Source organism: Papaver somniferum, chromosome 6 (assembly GCF_003573695.1).
Source record: "Papaver somniferum cultivar HN1 chromosome 6, ASM357369v1, whole genome shotgun sequence".
NCBI lineage: Eukaryota > Viridiplantae > Streptophyta > Magnoliopsida > Ranunculales > Papaveraceae > Papaver > Papaver somniferum.
Window position 1 is genome coordinate 35,076,952 of NC_039363.1, and position 19,685 is coordinate 35,096,636.

The 19,685-nt window shown below is 37.3% G+C and overlaps 1 protein-coding gene and 1 long non-coding RNA gene across 8 annotated transcripts; both read right to left on the minus strand.

Moving 5' to 3' along the window:
• Window positions 1-10,984: 10,984 nt before the first annotated feature.
• Window positions 10,985-12,914, minus strand: LOC113287285. 7 transcript variants are annotated; one of them, XR_003329934.1, is made up of 3 exons: window positions 12,769-12,914; window positions 11,441-11,601; window positions 10,985-11,354 (listed from the first exon to the last, which is right to left on the minus strand). It is a non-coding gene; the product is annotated as an uncharacterized LOC113287285 (long non-coding RNA). The 7 variants fall into 7 exon arrangements; XR_003329930.1 differs by having other exon boundaries at window positions 11,441-11,618; window positions 12,769-12,898; XR_003329931.1 differs by lacking the exon at window positions 12,769-12,914 and adding an exon at window positions 12,146-12,668 and having other exon boundaries at window positions 11,441-11,618.
• Window positions 12,915-14,808: 1,894 nt separating this feature from the next.
• Window positions 14,809-19,443, minus strand: LOC113285583 (DNA gyrase subunit A, chloroplastic/mitochondrial-like). Its single transcript, XM_026534414.1, has 10 exons — window positions 19,259-19,443; window positions 18,635-18,700; window positions 18,453-18,541; window positions 18,101-18,149; window positions 16,842-16,928; window positions 16,676-16,769; window positions 15,975-16,045; window positions 15,792-15,881; window positions 15,451-15,574; window positions 14,809-15,347 (listed from the first exon to the last, which is right to left on the minus strand). Exons 1-9 carry the CDS (start codon window positions 19,334-19,336, stop codon window positions 15,497-15,499), a joined length of 702 nt encoding a protein of 233 aa, XP_026390199.1. The 5' UTR covers window positions 19,337-19,443; the 3' UTR covers window positions 14,809-15,347; window positions 15,451-15,496.
• Between the last annotated feature and the right edge of the window lie 242 nt (window positions 19,444-19,685).

Genomic DNA, 19,685 nt, shown 5'->3' on the forward strand with positions numbered 1-19,685 from the left:
TTTATTTTTAGTCTAGCGATTTAGAAACAATAGTCTTAGACAAAGAAAATGAACTCGTAGATATGAATGAGGATGAGCCTGACTTAGAAGAATCGATTGACCATTTTCAGGAATCTGATGACCTTCAAATTAGGGAAGTTATGACTAGTATTTCTAGAGACACTGAAAACTCTAAGTTTGGGAGTGATATCATTCTCCATGTGCTTTAACTCTTATAAAGGTCCCTCACTTGGGACTTGAAATATGCGCCTCAACCATTTTACAAGATTATCTTCATACGCGTTTTTCCGAACCTCATGATGTCCATAAAGAATCTCAGTTGTTAGAAACCCATCCTATGGTTGATGTGGTTAACCCAGGCTATGATACCAAGATTCACTTTGTTTTCCCACCAAAAACTTTTCTTCCAATTGTGGGAGCATATGAGTTTCAGATGTGTCGGTTATTGAGTTTTGAGACTAAACCTAATTACTTTATGAGATTAGGGTCGACACATTTGCATAAGAATGACCACCACCGTGGTCAGCTGTGTGAGTCAAATATGATTGACTTAGAGGATCCTCAATTATACAGGTTACTGTTATGTGCTTCTAAGTTCCTACTTGAGTATTTCCAGACTCTACAACCTGATCTTAAGAATCCTTCTTTTGAGGAAGTCCAGCCCATGAAAACATCTTATTTAGACCCTTTTATAGAGCCTGAACCTGAGCCACAACTAGATATAGTTCTCTTAAACAAAAAGTTAAATAAGGGTATGTTCGGTATCTTCATGGTTGTTCGGTATCTTCATGGTCTATTGCAATTTTCTCTTCTTTTGGGTAATACTTTTTGATCCATATGACCCACGGTTATTCCGGTTACTGCTATATGATTCTGCGAGGTGACTAGTTTTTTCCAAGTATGGCTGAAGACTTTAAACTTAGCACTTCTTGGGAGGTAGCCCATGCTCATGCAACATGGTAATATCTTTCTTTTACTCTTTGCTTCAAGTGGTAACAGTTTCTCCTTGTTCATGCTTTTAATTTTATCTTTAGAACATTGAGGAAAATGTTAGATTTAAGTGGTAACAGTTTCTCCTTGTTCAACCTCACACAGATGCACTGCAAAGGGAGTGCTTAGATTCAAGAGATCAATCTGTAGGACTCCGACCTAAACCAAGACGATGTCCGTTCCAGAATCAATTCGGTCGCAAAGAGGGAGATGGGTTGATATGTAGGAGGGAAGCTGAGAATTGTGCGGGAACAATGATGATCAAGGATCGTGGATGTGTTGAAGGATTCTGCAATAATGGTGAACTGCTGAAGTTTTGAATAAGTTCTGGTAGATTGATGAATTCTCGAGAGTGATGACTCGGAAAATTCTGTGTTAGAAGACTGTTAATGTATTTGGTGTGATTCGAACCCAGCACGTTGTTTAAGTTAGATGAATGCTCCGCCATTATACTGTTGACCAGTTGGTGAAAGAATGATGATTAAACGCCGGTTTCATCATTTACTGAAATAGTGCTCGATTGAGCATGAGGTGATAAAACTTAATTAGGGAACGGTAAGGGACCGACCAAGAGGGCATGAAACCGGCCCTTGATGGTCGCGAGACCAGCTGATGGTCGTTTGAGCAAACTCCAGGTTGGTTGAAAAGAATTTGGGCCCAATATGAGCAATTGAGCAAATTAGGTCAAAACTGTGAAGATGTGTGGGACCGGCTTTGTGAAAGCCTTAGGGACGACCCTGGTCGGTTAAGGAAGCATGCCCGTGTCACTATAATGTATGTATCTCAGTTCTGAGAGTTTCAGTATTTTCTGGTGTGCGTTTGAGCAATATGTTGAATTTTCTGAAGAGTTTAACCTTTGACTGAAATTCTTCATTTTTGCTCGAACGAGCATGTGTGCTCATTTGATCAATATTTTGTAAATATTAAAATAAGCTTATTTTAACATTTAATATTTTCGTGAGAAGCTAGCCGGCCGTGTGACCATGTCGGCTTTTGGCTTTTTATGATTTGAGCAATATTTGAGAAAATATGAAGAAACCATGATTTTTGCTCAAACTAAGGAGTTTCATGAGATGAGGAAAATAATAATTATGAAAGACTGGGGATTGTAAGGTGTGGTACCATCCACGACTAGGACATGGCCGGCCGGCCAGGTAGCTCGATCCCACAACATTTTTTCCCGGTTTTATATTATTATTTTCATGAAACCGTGAAACTATGGAGAAACCATGAGTTTTGTTGAAACGGAGGAGTTTCATGAGATTAGGAAAATAATAATTACGAAAAGACAAGGGATTGGAAGTTGTGGGACCGTCCACGACCAGGGCATGGATGGCCGGCTAGGTTGCCCGGTCCCGCAACACCTTTCCCTATTTTATATTATTAAATCTAATGAAATCGTGAAAATATGGAGAAACCATGAGTTTTGCTCAAACAAGGAAATTTGCTAGAATGAAGGAGTTTTCATGAGTTCATGAAAATAACAAAATAAGGAAAAATAATGGAAGAGGCATGGGACCGGTCACGGCTAGGGCACGGCCGGCCAGCCGGTGGGCCCGGCCCATGAGCGCCTCTTTATTATTTTAATGTTATTATTTTCCCTCTCCTATTTTGTGCAGGATTCCTCGTTTGTCCATATTTTCGAATGCTCGTTCGTGCATTCGGGTGCTCGGTCGTGCATCATTGTCGAGTGCACTTGCACCATTTTATGGGGCTTACTCAGTGATGGTCCAGATGCCCGGTTGTTGAGTATTTATTATTAATTTATGAAATTCAGTGGAGAATGATTCATGAAACTGAGTAATAAGGTGAGTAGTTATTTATTATCAATTCATAGGATCAGCTGTGGATTCGACCATGAATTCAGAATAATAAAATAACCATTACCATTCCATGGGATCATGGATTCGACCATAGAATCGGAGTAATAAAATTATCTATTACCATTCCATGAGATCAGCCGTGGATTCGATCATGAAATCGGAGTAATGAGATAAGGTAATTATCTATTACCATTCCATGAGATCAAGATGTGGATTCGACCATGGAATCAGAGTAATGAGATAAAATATATCGTCTTTTAAGAATTCAGTAGTGAATGTCACGGTAGAATTAATCTATTGCAGAAGGGATATTATCCAGTTAAAGCGTCATACTCATTCTGAAAGGTGCATAGTCAGGGAGCAACGAGTGTCGCCGACGTCCTGAAGGCGTACGGAGAACCGCCTGAGTCTATACACGGTCTCTCTACATAGTTAGGGAACAGTGAGTGTCACCGACGTCCTGAAGGCGTTAATGCTATCAATCTTACGGAGAACCGCCCAATTTTTCTTCTATGTAGAGGGGGGTCTCTCTCATGTAGTAAGGAAACAGTGAGTGTCACCGACGTCCTGAAGGCGTTAATGCTCTCAATCTTACGTAGAACCGCCCAATTATGTTATTCTACATAGAGGGCATGATGAAATCCGAGGCATCGAACGCTCAGCTAGTGGAGGCTTTTCGAGAAACATATTCATCATTGCTCGTAAAATATGAATCGTCACATGCCTGAAAGCCGTGTCAGAAACATGCAGTATCATGATTTTACGGTTTTGACCTTTGTTGAAAATCCACCATCTACACTCGCAAAAGTTGTTTGCAAACCACAGTTCCGGATCTGGCCTAGTCTAGACGCTCGCAAACATTGTTCGCAAACCATAATTCCGTACCTTTCACGGGTAAACTCGTTCGCAAACACAGTTCACAAACAAGAGTTCCGGACCTGAACTAGCATTCACAGTTCGCATACTAGGTACTCATATTGTGTTATATCCAGACGTTGCTAGTAGTTCTAAAACTCTCATTTAATCATTGAAACATCCTTAAAAGACAACAATGGTAATCTTACACATACCACTAGCTTCAAGTAATTTTCAAGTGATTATTTTATTAATACGAAACTTTCCAAGTTAACATCAAATGATTGTCCCACACAAATCATGTAAGATGCTCAAGGTAATTTTCACATGATCATCTTGACTTAATATTTAGTTTCCAACAAATAAATTGTCTATAACTAAACTCGTCAAGTAGATGATGAAGTTTAGCTAAAGCTAAAAAGCTTCCAACGCGTATTTCGAGAAATATATGAACGTGATAAACTCGGCTCGAAATTTCAAATGTGTGTAATGTAAAAGTCTATATAGCTATACGACTTAGTCTCTTTAGAAGATAGAATAGAATAGACTTCAGAGTGATAGATAAGTTCGAGTATTCACGTACCTTTTTTTGATGAAGTTCTTGCAAGATCTTCAGTAGATCTTCTTCTTCAATTGGTGAACGTCGTGAATTCTAATGCTCAACTACACACTTCTATCCTATTCTGAGACATAGCTATAAGTAGACTCTAAATCAAGTATATAGTTTTGATCAACTAAACTTTACAAACAAGCTTGAGATAGCAATGCTTGCGAGTTCGACCGAGTAGTGCTCTAACAGGAATCCATACTATTCAGTGACTCCCAGCTGACGATAAACCAGCACTCTCTTATCTAACTTTGAAAAAGTGAGTATCATAAAGATACCAAGGAATAAGATGAGACACTCAGATGAATTAGCTTTCCCGGGATCAGTAATACTTGGAGCATGCCAGAGAACTATAAATATAGGAATCTTGGAAAGGTCAACTATACATGAGCCAGACACAGATGACGCAGTAACACAGAGCTCAAATGTGACCCCTAACAGAACTATAGTGGACCTGGATGTGAGGAATCTTCGGCTACCTCGAGTCAAAATCATTATCAGATGACCCGCAAGAGGCCAATAAGATTAATACCGAAGCATCCAGGTATCAACTCCTAGATGGTGATATATAAACAAAAACATACCTGGGACCACTACTCAAATGTGTCACAGAAAAGCAGGGAGAACAATTTCTAGTTGAAATACACTCAGGGGATTGTGGCAACCACACAGAAAAAATATCCCTTCCTGAAAAGGCGAGATCCCAAGGCTATTTATGGTCACACATGAAATAAGCAGCTGAGGAGATCAAAAAAAATGCGATAATTCCAGAGGTATTCCTAATCAATACAAAACTCAAAATTTTATAATTTTTTTTCTAATTTGTGCAAATATTGAAAGATGCGGAACAATTACAAAAATAACATATGGTTGCTGAAGTCAAATTTCAAAGGAAAATGGACCTTTAGTGCCAGAAGAAATAAGTATCCTGAAAGAACACGGATATACAACAATGATAATTAACACTGTGAGAACCTGAAAATTGCAGGTACGATAATAAAATACACGCATCAGCAAAAAGCTTGCACAATGCTTTAACTCCTTTGCCATTCGTGAAGTATGCATTGGATATCATGGGCCCTTTTACTATGGTAAAAGTTCCATACTCACAGCTTACCTTGAAAGCACATGAGAAAATAGTATAAAGGTTCAAGCTTTAAAGCTAAAACTGAACTAATAAATACTAATTGAAATACAGGCGCATGGAGGCAGAAAATACCTATTGGTCTCCAAAGACTACTTCTCAAAATGGGTAGAACCCAAAGCACTAGTTACAATCACAAAAACAGATGTCAGTAAATTCATCTGGGAGCACATCGTCTGTAGTTTTGGAGTACCATGACGCTAGTAACTGACAATGGAACACAATTCCAAGTTAAATGTGTTAGAGCATAGCTCGGTTGAACCCACCAAGTGTTGGTATGTCAAGTTTGGTTGTCATATTTTAGTGAATCAAAAATCATCTTAAGAGTCCTTTGATTATGTACTAGAGTCAACTTCGTATAGGTTAGCTTGAAAGTATTAGGATATGAGACATTACAAGTATTGTGAAGACTTGAAGAAGTGAAGAAGTAAGAATCTACAACGACAACATCATCCTTCCACTCGAGGTTAGTGATATTTGACTTGAATTGTTCCATTCCCTAACGTATCTTTCAAGTCGTGCATATTGAAAACAAAACTGCAAAGCATGAACACTCTAGATAGACATAGTATTTAGGAATACAATATGAATTTTATTTCTTAACCATTAAACTTTGTAGATAAGATATCGACATAATCGTTTAAATGTTATTGTGATTATGTATGGGTATGAGGTAAGGATTTCATCCTAGGAACAATGTTTTACTTGTGTTTTAAGGAAGTAAGTTCATAAAATTGTTTGTGAATCTAAAAGGAAATCGCCAGGCGTTATTGGTATTGTTATTCGTTGCGTATCTTGTGAACAACCAATATGTGTGATTTAGTATAACCTCTCATGACTCATTTGTGTTCTTGGTAAAACTATTCACAAAGGCCTGACTTATGTATTGGTATGAATTTTATTAGTGAAACCGATCTTAAGTAATCACCTGAGATGGTATGATCGAGTTTTTGATTTGTGTATGACCGAATCTGGGCAAAGGGGAACCGATCCTAGTAAGAGGTGCAACACATCACAAAGGGGAATCGATCCTTGTATGAGGTGCAGCAAGTTTTTAGCAGAAAGGGGAACCGATCCTATGGACATGTCCAACACGTTTTTAGGCAAAGGGGAACCGATCCTATGGACATGTGAAACAAGGGGAAACCGATCCTATGAACATGTGCAGTCGGTCACAAGAAATCTCAACCCAATCCGAGCACGTTTTGTGTTTTTAACACAAAAAATATTCGAAAAATATCTTTTCAAATTTTCTATTATTCTAGAAATATTAGAGATACCGAAAATATATTTGGTTAATGTGGAAACGTAAAAAGATGTCGACATATTTTGAACACGTACAGTAATGTTTATCTTTTATTGTTCAAAGCTATTCCTTAATAGCTAAAGGAAAAAAATCCCAGGATCGAAAGACAAATAAGTTAAGAATCTTTTATTTATTTTGATTTATAAAACAAACATTCGCTTTACATGGAATTAGTTGGTAGCCTAGCAACAATTTGCGCCCCAACTTCTTTTTGGATTGCTACACCAACCTTATAAAAAAGAAAACTACCTATCTTAGAATTAGCATCATAACTAGATAAGAAATTTCTCAAACGGTTCAAAAACACAATAAAATCATCTCCTAATTCACCTAATGTAGAAAAAGCTAAAACTCCAAAATTTTAACCATGAGATGTGCATGTGTCCAAGTACTTGGCATGCTTACGGTTGATAGCCGCAGAAATAGACTATTTTAGGAAAACGAGAATTAGTAATGTGTATTTACTATTTAAAGATTTTTCAAAGAGATTTTCGGTCAATATTTTGGACAGAGCATTTCCAGGAATTATGGAAACCGAATTTGGAATATATTGCATATCTTGAGAATATTTTCGGTTTTGGAAATTCCTTGGGGTCCAAACTTCCTTGTCTATAAATACTTGAAGTTTGCATTTCTATCAAACTAATCCTTCGCGACAGCAAACTTCCTCGGTTGTGTTGTTACTGATGCAGCCGCCTATTCGGAGAGAAGAGTAACCTAATTAGGTGAAATCTCTTACGGACGCTCAGTTTAAAGTCTTCTTTGGGATTGAGAGTCTCTATTAGTACCGTAGGTGGGAAACTAGATAATTGCGGTTTATCTTGTGTTTTCGATTGATTTGATTGACTAACGGTGGTTGAACTTTGATTGCACCTAGTTTGTTAATGCTTGAGAATCTTCTCTTCTGATATAAGATTCACTCAAACTAGATCGAAGTTTCGACAGGGATCTTTAGACTGTTTTTAGTTCTAAAGACGATCTTGTGATAATCCATTTCGTTATGTGCGTGATTGATCACAAGAGATTCAAGTTGTTGTGTGCAAGTGTTTATTGAAGATCTAAGAAGATTTGAAGATAAAAAAAGATATTGAAGATTTCTGATTTGGGGTTCATAATCTTTGGTGTGCACAATACTTGTTTCGGTATAAGAGGATCCAACTATAATCGGTTTATCCTTGTGGTAGATTGGATTGATTAGTTGTGTAGATCGGCATCAATACAATTCTTTGTGATTAAAAGTATTGATTGTAAAATCTTCACAATTACCTTTGGTAGTTGAACATAATATAGATCTAAAAACCTGACGAATGAGTTTATTTGAGATAAACAGAAGAGCCTTTGTCGAACTCACATCACTTGGTTGAAGAGAGTTCATACCAAACAGATTTTTTGTTCCTTTACTGTTTGGAATACGAACCAAAGGAATTTTTCCAAGTACGTGACTTATTCATAAGTTGGAGGCGTGAAAATACAGATGGAACTAGGTGAACTATAGGTTTAGTTGCTTGGTCTCAACTATACGAAGTTGGTTTAATTTTGTGTAGCGGCTTAATCCTGAGAGTATTCAATTCTGGACAAGCAAGAGGTTTTTCTGCATTTGTGGTTTCCTCGTTAACAAAATCTTGTTGTGTCATTTACTTTTATTTTCCGCATTATAATTGTTCTATTATAGTTAAAGTAAATTACACAAACGTTAATTCCAATTTACTTGATAAGCAATCCTATTGTGTTTGGTTAACTCCGAACCTTTTATCAAGTAAACATACTTCGTTGTTGTATTGTCTCGATCTCGTATCGATAGACGATCACACAAAGTGTGAACCGATTAGTTGCATTGTCTCGACTCAGTCCATAGACAATCACTTTCGGAGAAAGGACTTATAGGTAGAAAAAGTTTTAGTTTGAGGTATATTTGGGTACCCTCACCTTTTCAAAATGGCTAGAATATTTGTGCAGAAACAATAATATATAACAAAAGTATGTTTCCTAAACCACACATAGCTATGAATTATAACATGTCGAAAAGATATATAAATGCCAGAGCATGTAAAGAAAGGGAACAAAAATACTAATTTATAGTTAATCACTAAATGAAACAGGTTTAGCACGCCATATTTCCAATAAGGAAATGGTCAGGCGGAGATTTCAACAAAAAGCTTTACGCTGCCAAAGAAAGATGGGCAGACATACTATATGAAGTGTCATTAGCCTATATACCAACAAAAATATCTTCAACACAGGAATCCTCATTCTCTTTAGCATTCGGTATTGAAGCTTTCTTGCCCACAGAATTGAAATTCCCAACTACAAGAACATTGAAGCTTTCTTGCCCACAGAATTGAAATTCCCAACTACAAGAACATTGTTTGCCAATTCAAGCAAAAATGATGTAGTTATCCTCAAAGCGACCGAAGAAGTCGTTCTAAAGAGAGAACGAGCACTGATACAACTAGAAAAGCACCAAAGGTACATGATAAAAAACCAAAAACGTGTTAGGCCAAGAGATTTGACCGTTGGTGACTTGGTCCTAGGAAAAGTTCTTCCCAGCAGCGCAGAGTACAAGCTGGGAAAGCTCGGAGTATCACGGGAAGGACCCTATATTGTATCTGAAAAAATGGGCAAAGGGTCATATAGGCTGAAAAACCAGCTGGGCGAACACCTCAGTTACCCCTATAAGATTAGTCATCGGAACAAATATTACCAGTGGAAGGTTATTGTAAAAAAAAAACAACTTATAATAAGATAACAGAAAAATATTACCAGAGGAAGGTTATTGTAAAAAAAAAAAAAAACTTATAATAAGATAACAGAAAGCTAAAACACTTGACTTGTAAAATTTAGATTTCTACTGTAAAATTCGAAATATTATAATTCGTGCAAGTATAGATCGCTAAGACATATATATAGGATGGAAAGTACACCCGAAGAGAGCAGAGCAGAAATGCTCGAGCAAAACATGGCGGAAATGCCTAAAGCAAGAAAGAGAGGGGAGATGAAACGCATAAGTCCCAAAAATGAGGAAGAGCTGAAGAGCTCGGAATCAATAAAAAAAACAAACCGAATGTAACGAAGAGATGAAGAGCTCGGAACAAAAAAAACGAAAAGTTGAAATGCTGAAAAAGAAAAATAAGAACTGAAATGCTCAGGTGAAAAACTGAAAGTGAACTAGATACACTCACTGAAAACACATCGAAACAAACAACTCATGGAGATAACCCAGTATCCCACAAGAATGATCTCATATCACCCAGACTGAAAAAAGTAAAATTTCTTTAATTAATGCTATGAATATATCTCTCGAAGAGTTGGTCAGAAAAGGCACAACGAGGTAAAACCTCTATTGGGTCGTAAGATCATATAATTAAGATCATGTCAGTGATAACTTAAGAGCAGCGAAAGACCCTATCCTAGTGGAGAACTACGGCATCATTAAGACCAACACAATGAAAGCTTCGGACCAGTAATCTAGACGGCACAGAATGGTAACTTGGACAATTAACCTCTGAACTAAGACCTGTCACCAGCATCACTGAAGATGATGAAGCTAATCCCCAGTGGGTTTAAGGAAAATAAAGCGATAAGAGAGAAAACAACAAAAGAGAACAGTGTTAAAGGCACCCCAGAAAAGAAAATGAGATCAAAACACAAAAAGAAAAAAGAGCCGAACTGAAGTAGTAGCTCTCCTATAAAATAGAAAAATTAAAAATACAGAAGGAGCGCCTGACTTAGACGGGTAAAGTTGTCAAGACACCTAAACATAGGTAGTCCAAACACAAAAGAGATGATAACAGTCCAAATAAGCAACAAGCTCGGCCACCACGAAGGAAATAGGCCCGAAGCTCAAAAGGTCGGAAATAATAAAACACAAACTCATCCAAGGAAAAATTGAGACGCATCTGTACACACCGAGTACAACCCGTGTGGAACAGACAAGGCAATATGTCACCAAGTAGCCAAGCCAACATGCGTAAGCTAGGAACCAGAATATATATGAGATTAGACTTCATCAAACAACTAAGCCTGCAGACACAGGCTAGAACCTGAAGTCAGGTCAGCAACCCAAAGTAAGGATCTGAGAATCCCAAATAAAGTCAGAGATCGGAAACTCAGAGTGGAGAAAACTCAAATCACCAGAAATATGTGAACTTAGCTGATAAATTCCTTAATACACCAAACCCTGATATTCGTTTAAAGAATTCAGGGGGGTGGGGGTGGGATCAAAAGAGTGCAGATGTGATAAAATAAAAGCATTCAAGAGATAATAAACAAAAACAAGATTAATTTTCATTGATAAAATCATGAGGATCCCTCGTGAAAGGATTACAAATGAAACAAATTTTCAATCAAAAGGTCGCCATAAAAATACAAATTCGACCCAAGAGACGTTGTTGGGTGGAGAAACGACCAAAGGAAAACTTCTGGACTCAGAGCAAAGAGAAATGAAACCCAAAACCTTTAACCTCGAAAACGAGAAGCTTCGGGATAAAAGGGTAAATCTCCAACTTTCTCATACTCCGTAAGAGGGCAACCTGAAGAGCGTCAATACCAACAGCATGGTCCATGATCTCGATATAACAACGATTCACCAAGCTGGGAATAAAGAAGGAGAAACGTGCACTGACCCAGGAGCTGGGAAAAAAAAACAGATATACGCACATAAAGAAACAATAAAAGCAAAGTGTGTAATATGGAAGGTCAAGGCCAGCTGAGCTCACCACAACTGACTCCGAAGGAAACCTGGCTTCAACTACTGAAAATAAAAACTAAAAAGCACCAACAATTGGATTAAGGACTACGATTACTAATCTGTCCTCCGTGCAATATAGGATAGTAAAATCCGTAGCCTCCCGCCTATCGGAAAAAGCTTCCCCCTCGTCTGCAAAAAAGAAACGACTGAAATAACTCCAATTACTTCCTGGCAAGAATAAATGAGGTTGGAAAAGTAAAGGAGGAGATTACTCTATTTACTTTATATATATATACTCACAAGGGGAGACAAAAATCATCAAACTCGAAGAATATCCAAAAGGGCAACACTCATAAATTATGAAAAGAGTTAATAAGTGTTTCCCATCGGAAAACATAGAAAAAATGCTGAGAGATGGATCAACAAGAGCAAAAATACTAAACACCAGATACTGGTGAAGTAAAACAATAATAAGGAATGTAAGATCAAACCGAAGAAAAGACCCGAAAGCGGGTAGATCGTGTTTCCCACAATGGAAATTTGATAGAAAACCATAATCATAGGAGTTCGAACAGCGGATTTCAATCTCAAAACATCTAAAAGACGGACGATGAAGAAAACACAGAAGTTTCAAAAAAAAAAAAAAACTATAGCTGGACTATGATCCTAAAGGCCTATAAGTCTAAAGGAAATCAAACACCAAAAGAGAGGTAGATCAGAAGAAAGGACTTACCACCACAAAGATATGAGTCGGAAAGCTAAGGGGCTCCGTCATATAAATAGAGGAAAGGGAAAGTGAAAGGGCGTAATCGACAAAAACAATACACAGCACTCACAATATAACCCAAAACCCTAATAACAACTGTAAAGAAAATGCGCCACATGGTCAAAAACAATGTGGCTCAGGCTTCATCCTCACAAAACCACAATTTTGAAAAGAAAAGAAAAAAACGAAAAGGGAAAAAGGGTTGAAGCCGGTAAAACGTTAACTTACTCCCACGTTTCTACACGCATTAGAGACATGTATAGTGGCAACCCACTACTACAAGTCAAAAAGTGCAAAACAGACATCCGTTAAAAAAATACCAAACTTTTGGTATTCCAAGAAGGTGAACAATACACCAAAACTGAAAACTGCGCTAATAATTAGCAGCAGAATAAACAATATTTTTAAAGAATAATTGAGCTTCACGAGATCGATTAACTCTATTACCGGGAAAAATACAGCTCAAAGACAAAGCATGGTGCAAAACAACAAAGACTTTATGGAGGTACAAGATACCTAGTCTGACATGAAAAGACGAAATATCAATGAGCAGATAATCAGATCTAGAGCATCTTTCAAAAGATACTTACCTTTTGAAGGGAAGAGGGGATAGGTGGATCACCTAGAAAAGCCTAAAGTTTCCGGAAGTAACTCGGAAAAGAGGGACATGTGTATCACCTAGAAAACCCAAAGTTCCCAGAAGTAACTCGAGAAAGAAGAAGCGCCGAAAGAGGCGCTTAGATATGCCACCTCATCTGAGGCAATTTGGAGTAATATCTAAAAAGATGCCAGAATAACCCATCCAAAAATAACTTGGGAAAAAGTGTGCACCTGAAAAGGCGCTCATGTACTCCACCCCATCTGAAGAAACCTAAAAAGAGGGATTAACATCTAGAAAAAGTCTCAGATACCTCATTTGGCTAAAAATTCAAACCACACAAGCCGGTACACATGTAAAAGTTGTAACCACCAATATAGGTATGCAGCAGCTAAAGCATCGAACCAGCTGAGCTATCAAAGCAAAAGATGAACCGGAGTTTCATAAAAAAAGTCTACAGACTCACGTTAATTAAACTAGGGGCACATATGTAGATGACAAAATATAACATCTGCCCAAGAACTGGCAGCTAAAGATTAATACGACGGACATATGAAATAAGACTCAAGGTCAGAAGTAGAAGAAATGAAACAGATGTCCATTGACTGAGCCATAGGCGATCAAACAAAATAGAGACACGGAGTTGGGTGCGGAAGACCTGAGTCCACATGCGAAGCTGAGAAGATTCTTGATGCGGTCAGACCAATCTCATGTCTGTACGAGCAGAAGGCAGTAACTATCGAAGTCCGGGCTGTCACATGCTTAGTCATCTACATGTAATTGTCGTGTTCATATGATGCATAAATAGCCAAAAAGGTTGATGATGTAAACAAGTTGATTCTGATAATAAAAAATAGACTTCAGACGATTCTTTCTCCTCTCTTTCTTTTAACCGCCATTAACTTGAACCGACTTAGAAGATAATCAGAAAATTCAGGTCTAACATCGCCGGAATCCTAATCGGAAATCAGAGAACAGAGCAGCTACCATGATCATACCCCGAACAGAAGACAGCGGTAGGGAATTTGTGAAGGTACAACGTATCTTCAAATGGTTATCAAGAAAGTTTACAGATAAGGGATTAGGTGATTTATAAACTACACTATAAATTCAACTGCATGCGTTAGATGAAAATTCTAACTGCATTAAATACTAATACTTTTGTTGAGAGACTCGCAAAGAAAATTTATCTATGAAGGAGAAGGAAAACATAACAAAAGGGGGACAAAAGCCATAACCTCTGCGGAAAAAAAGAAAATATAATACAAAAAGATCAGGCATATATATATATATATGAATACACCTCCAAGCTTTGCCCAGTGAAGAACCTCACAAATGACCTTGCATTTTTCTTCTTAGAACCATACAAAACAAATTGAGAACTATTAACTTTTTTAAATTTCGCAATCCAGGAACCAAGTTGGCTCCATTTATGAATTGAAGTTGTCTTCAAATCTGGTGTCAACGAACATAAGTTGTTTCCAAATTCTGGAATCCATAAACCAAGTTGCTCCAGTTTTGGAGTCAACAAACATATGACTCCGTAACCAAGTTGCCTTCAAAACTTAGAGCAAACACGGTATGTTGCTCCCGAAGCATGGAGCACAAATTGTTTCTTACATAAAGTTTCCATAATTAAGATTATAAAGCCCGTAAGAAGATGAAACAAAATCATCTAAAAGAATCTCTGCAACAAAAGAAGAACATATAAACCGAATCGTTATATATGAGTTTAGATCAAAAACGAAGAAAGAAAGCTTAAATCTCCTAATCTCGAAATTAATGACCTCCAAATAAAATTTGAGATAAAAAATTAACCAGTTTAGATCAAAAACGAAGAAAGAAAGCTTAAATCTTCAGACCTTTAAATCGAGTTTCTAGTTTTGATTATTCATTTTAATTTCCAAGTTTGGAGGTCGAAGGTGACGAAGAAAAGTGAAAAATAATCAGATAAAATAATAGTCAATGACCAAATACCAAATCAAAGAGAGGGATATAGTGAAAAATTATCTCCCTCTTCTAGGAGCCGGGCCATACTCAGGTTCAAAGCTCACCAAAGTGAACCAGTACTTTCTTTTCACCATACTCAGGCCAAAAAGCGTTTTCAAAGGTCCAGGAAGTAATATCAACCCGGCTGCAGTCTCTATAACCTGAGTTCGCAATGTTAAAACCAATCAAAAAACATCTTTGATAATCATCATCTAGGTTTATGTCAGTAAGCCAATCATAGTGCACAATTTTTTTGTATTGCAAAAGCTTACACAATTTTTAGATTGCAAAAGGTTCACTACCGCTATCTGTTCCGTTCTCTTACAATGGCGCTGTTTCTATTAAACTTTCACTAACGCTAGACAATACAAGCACTATACACTGACCGAATTACTTACTTTTTCCGCATTTGTTATAGTCAATTCCTACCAAATTCAATCGCGGTTACTCGGAAACCACTTCTGCTTCTCATGCTGATGCAGTAGGTTTCACATCCTGACCAATTTTTCACATCATCCCGACAGATTTTCCAATGGTACCACATTTTTGGAAATTAGAGATTTCCCACAAAGAGCCTGAAAGCTGCAGCCACAAACAATCAGTTACATCTTACATAAAGATAAACTGAGAAATTAAGACAACCATAAAAATAGTAAATGCTATAAGCCTAATGTCACAGCCATACCTGAGGCCTTTCGTCATTAGAGGTAACATCTATGTCATCTGGTGTGCTAAACAGCATTTTCCAGCATTGAGCGTCTTGGAGTTGAAAATTTGTTCTTTAATTCAGTTGCCTCTTGTTCTATCAACTTGTTAACAGAAAAAACAAGATGGCAATTTTATTATAAGAACCTACTGAAATATAATCACATGGATGCAATTCAAACAGTGGCCAACATTGAAGATGGAGCTCCATAGCCTCCAACAGTAATTAACACGTTTAAGGAACAGGATACAGGTAAGCGGAAATAATTAGCTAGTAACCTAGCCGATACAAGAATATAGAAGTTATCAGGAAGTATCTACCTTTAATATGAGTTTTTTGCTTGACAGCAGTTCACTTAGCTTACAAATTTCTTCAGTTAATAATCTAGCTTCATCCATGTACTTCTTTGACTGCAATATTAGGGAGGAAATCTTGCGGACTCAGTAAGAGCACACCATACCTTATCAATGAATCCAAACATAATGGGCAAAATCATACCACACCTCATTTAAAGTAAGCCTTCTCAGGGTCAAACCTAATAAAGCATCAGCTTGTGTTTCAGACAAGTTATATGCTGCACCAGTAAATTACATGTTCAATTAGTTAATAACCTCAAGATATTACATATGAACAAGTATCAAATTCTAGTTTGACCTACTCCTGAGGCCTAAGGGATTGGAAATCAAAAACTTCACAATTATCTACAAAAAACTCATCAGAGGTAACCCAAGATTTCATGCAGAAGAAACTGGGAAGGGGCAGCTACAAATTAGACACAGAAAAAGAGGTCAAATTGCTACACTCTAAGCAAGGCAAAAAATTCCGCATCCAAGCCGATTATAAAAGATCATTTTGTGACCTGGGTCAATACACAAGATATTGAATCCACCAATGAGGGAATAAAGGGCACAAAGCTATATGCATAAGACTAAAACTGTAATAAAGTGTTATACATTTCCTTCTGTTGAAAGATAGATGAAGGCTCATAGATATCTGGTTTTAGAAGTTGGTTGATGCCCGCTGGCTTTGTTTATACCTGGCGACTTAATTTATGGACACTTAAGTGCAGCAAATGAGACGCAGTCTCCTTAGGTCACGTAGGGATTGTTTCTTATTAGCAAATTCAAATGCTCAAATGAACAGTCATAAGTCGATGAAATTATAGAGCAAATTCAAAAGAAGAACGGAGTACAAGAGTGCTCACCATTTCTCAAAGCAGCTGAAGTTATTATATTACTTGAACTTTTACTGAGTATATCAATGACGCCATCCACATTTTTAAGCCCCACAATGATGCCCTGGGAGATTGATATTGTTAAACTAAGTATAGTTTATAAAGCATCATTACTTTCCACAAGTATATGGCATACCTCTACAATATGTTTCCTATCTTGGGCTTGAGAGAGCTTAAACTTTGCACGTCTTTCAATAACAGAGCATCTGAAATCCAGGAATGCCTGAGAAAACAAATGAGAAAGATGATATATTGATATGGTATAGTTTTCTTTAGAAAGGTGATATATTGATATGGTATAGTTTTCTTTAAAACTATCAGTGACACACTTAGGAGCTTGAGAAGCAACATGACATACTGTGTACACCCCAGATGTAGGATACATGCAACATTAATGATCACTTCTATTTTACTTTAAGCTAATTCCATGGAGATTTTATAATTAAAGGAAAGGCAAAAAAGATAGGAACTAGAGGGGGCAAGAACCTGACCTCTAGGGAGAGGAGAAAGCAAGAAACAACCTTAATTTTCATGAAACAGGATAGAACAATGTACTAAGCAGGGCCATACAAATGCTATATGTAAGATACGTCAACACATGTTATTTACGGTGGGTATGCACAGTGAAGCAACGCATTAGAGTGACACAAAGTACATCACTGCAGCCATGCTTCTTTGAATGACCATTAGTAGTCACTCGTCGTGTACAGTGCTCTATGGAGAAAATCTTGTGCTGGGTGGAAATCGAGGAAACAACTGAAGGACTTAATGAGCTGGTGGGTTACTACTCTTCTGTTAAAATTAATCATTTGGTTCATTTAATACTCAAAAACCTGCAAAAATGTTTATGACTTTAGCTGAGCCCTTCTGAAGCTTCACCACAACAGCAAGGACAAGGACACAGGGGATAATGTGTACTAAGCCTTTAGTTCTTAAGGACGAGTAAAGAAAAAGTACAGCAGGAGCCAATGAAGGACTATAGCTTGCTGAAAGAAAGGAAGGAGCTGAAATAAAGGTTCTTAGAGAACCAGGTGGTGGTAAGTTTTACACAGACTTCAAGCACAGCAGTAACCTGTAAGAATTTATCACAGTCATTACTTTAGAAATACTGAAACAGGGCAATATCTTGAAATATGAAACCATATATATACTAAAACATTCTCAAGTGTTCAATGGTGGTAAGCTGTAAGCCTTAAAAGTGTACGGTCACGATGAAATGTAGGTAATAGAAACATATAAAGCTGCAAATAAATTAGATGTTCTCTTGGCTTAGCAACCTTCTTAAGTACTAAAATTAACAGACATTTTTGTTAGTTTGGTTTAACTTTGACACTCGAATCTTCAGAATATAAACAACAACAACACAAAAACAGAAGGCAACAACAGCAGTGGTACCTGAAGCAATTGTTTTAACCCCATCAGCTTTGGTTGTCCGTCTATGATACTGTGAAAAGTCAATGAACAGAAGAAAAAAATTGCCAAAGAAAATCGGAAGTCAGAACAGATACTTTCTTAGATCTATATCTACAAATATGTGTGAAAAAAATCAAAGTGTATTCAAGTGTGAAGACAAACTAAAGAGGATGGGAAAAAATGAATGAGTGTGATAATGGGAAGCACATCTTATCCAGCCAAAGGATCAAGATGAAATTCAACATAATAATTCTACTGAAAGATACAGGTTTGCTTTTTTTCTCAAAAAAGGAGGAAAAAAGATGGTACATGCTTTACGGCCAATGCAACTTACCTAACCATGTTGCAGCTAAAACTAGATTGAAGAGCAGTAAGACGATACAGATTTTCGAGAGCAATGGATGGATCTGAACCCTTTTTAAGCTGGTAAAATATTTGCGGTACTGATAATCAGTATAAGGTAACAAACAAAATACTTCTAAAGTCAAGCAGGACACTGAGCATGTATCTACAGACCTCTAAGACTATACGCATTCCAGTACGATCACTTTCATCACGAATGTCACTTACGCCCTCTAAAATCTGCATCAAAAACAGAAAAAATTAAATTCTACGTAGCAACTCAATCGTGTCGCTACATTCTTAACGTCATTAACATCAAGATGAAATGCATTTTGACATTGTACATTAAACTAATAAAGGAAATGGGTTTAAGAACTGCAGAATCAAGTGAAAACCGATAAGATAAATGATACCCAAAGCTAATCAAAACATAGATAACAACATAATTATTCACGCACCTAATAAACTAAGGTCAATATTCAAACTAGCCAAATTAAGAAACCAATCCAGTGCAGAAGAGTCCATCATCCAAGTTAACAAGCAGTTGGCAACACTCACATTCAATTAGTACATGAGTTCGTGTATTGGATGAAAGAAAGATACAGTCCACACATTAGATTAAAGTAAATAGTTGTTATGGTTCCCTGAGTTTACCAACTCTACCGAAGATATTTAATATGACATGTGAATACATGCTGTCATCAGCGTTTGAGAAAAGTATGCGAAAGGCCTAATACTAGGAGCATTACACAGTAAACGACACTGAAATAAACCAGATGGATGCTTAGAAACCCTAACATTAGTGGTAATAGGGAGTGATAGATTGTAACGAATGAGAGAAGATGCTCTATAACGAAGTCTTGTTGGGAACGACATCGTGGTTGTTGTTTCCTAACAGCGATCAGCCAAACCACATTAAAATCAAGGGTTTCTTCTGCTTTTTCTCTTTACTCTTTTTTGTTTTGTCTGGGGGAACAAATGAAAATCTGTAAAACCCTAAACCCTGTGAGAATCAGACTGGTTCCGCGCGAACCTTCCCTTTCAAGTGTACACGAACGAAATGCAATTGTCAAGGGCCGGGTGTAACAGTCATAACAAGGGCCGGGTGTAACAGTCATAATATGGTTTTAGCCGGAGAGAACTGTTTCAGCTGAATGCTGGGCAAAGCCGTTGACATGAGCGGAGGTACATATGTTAATACAAGCACGGCGGGCCCCGAGAGAAT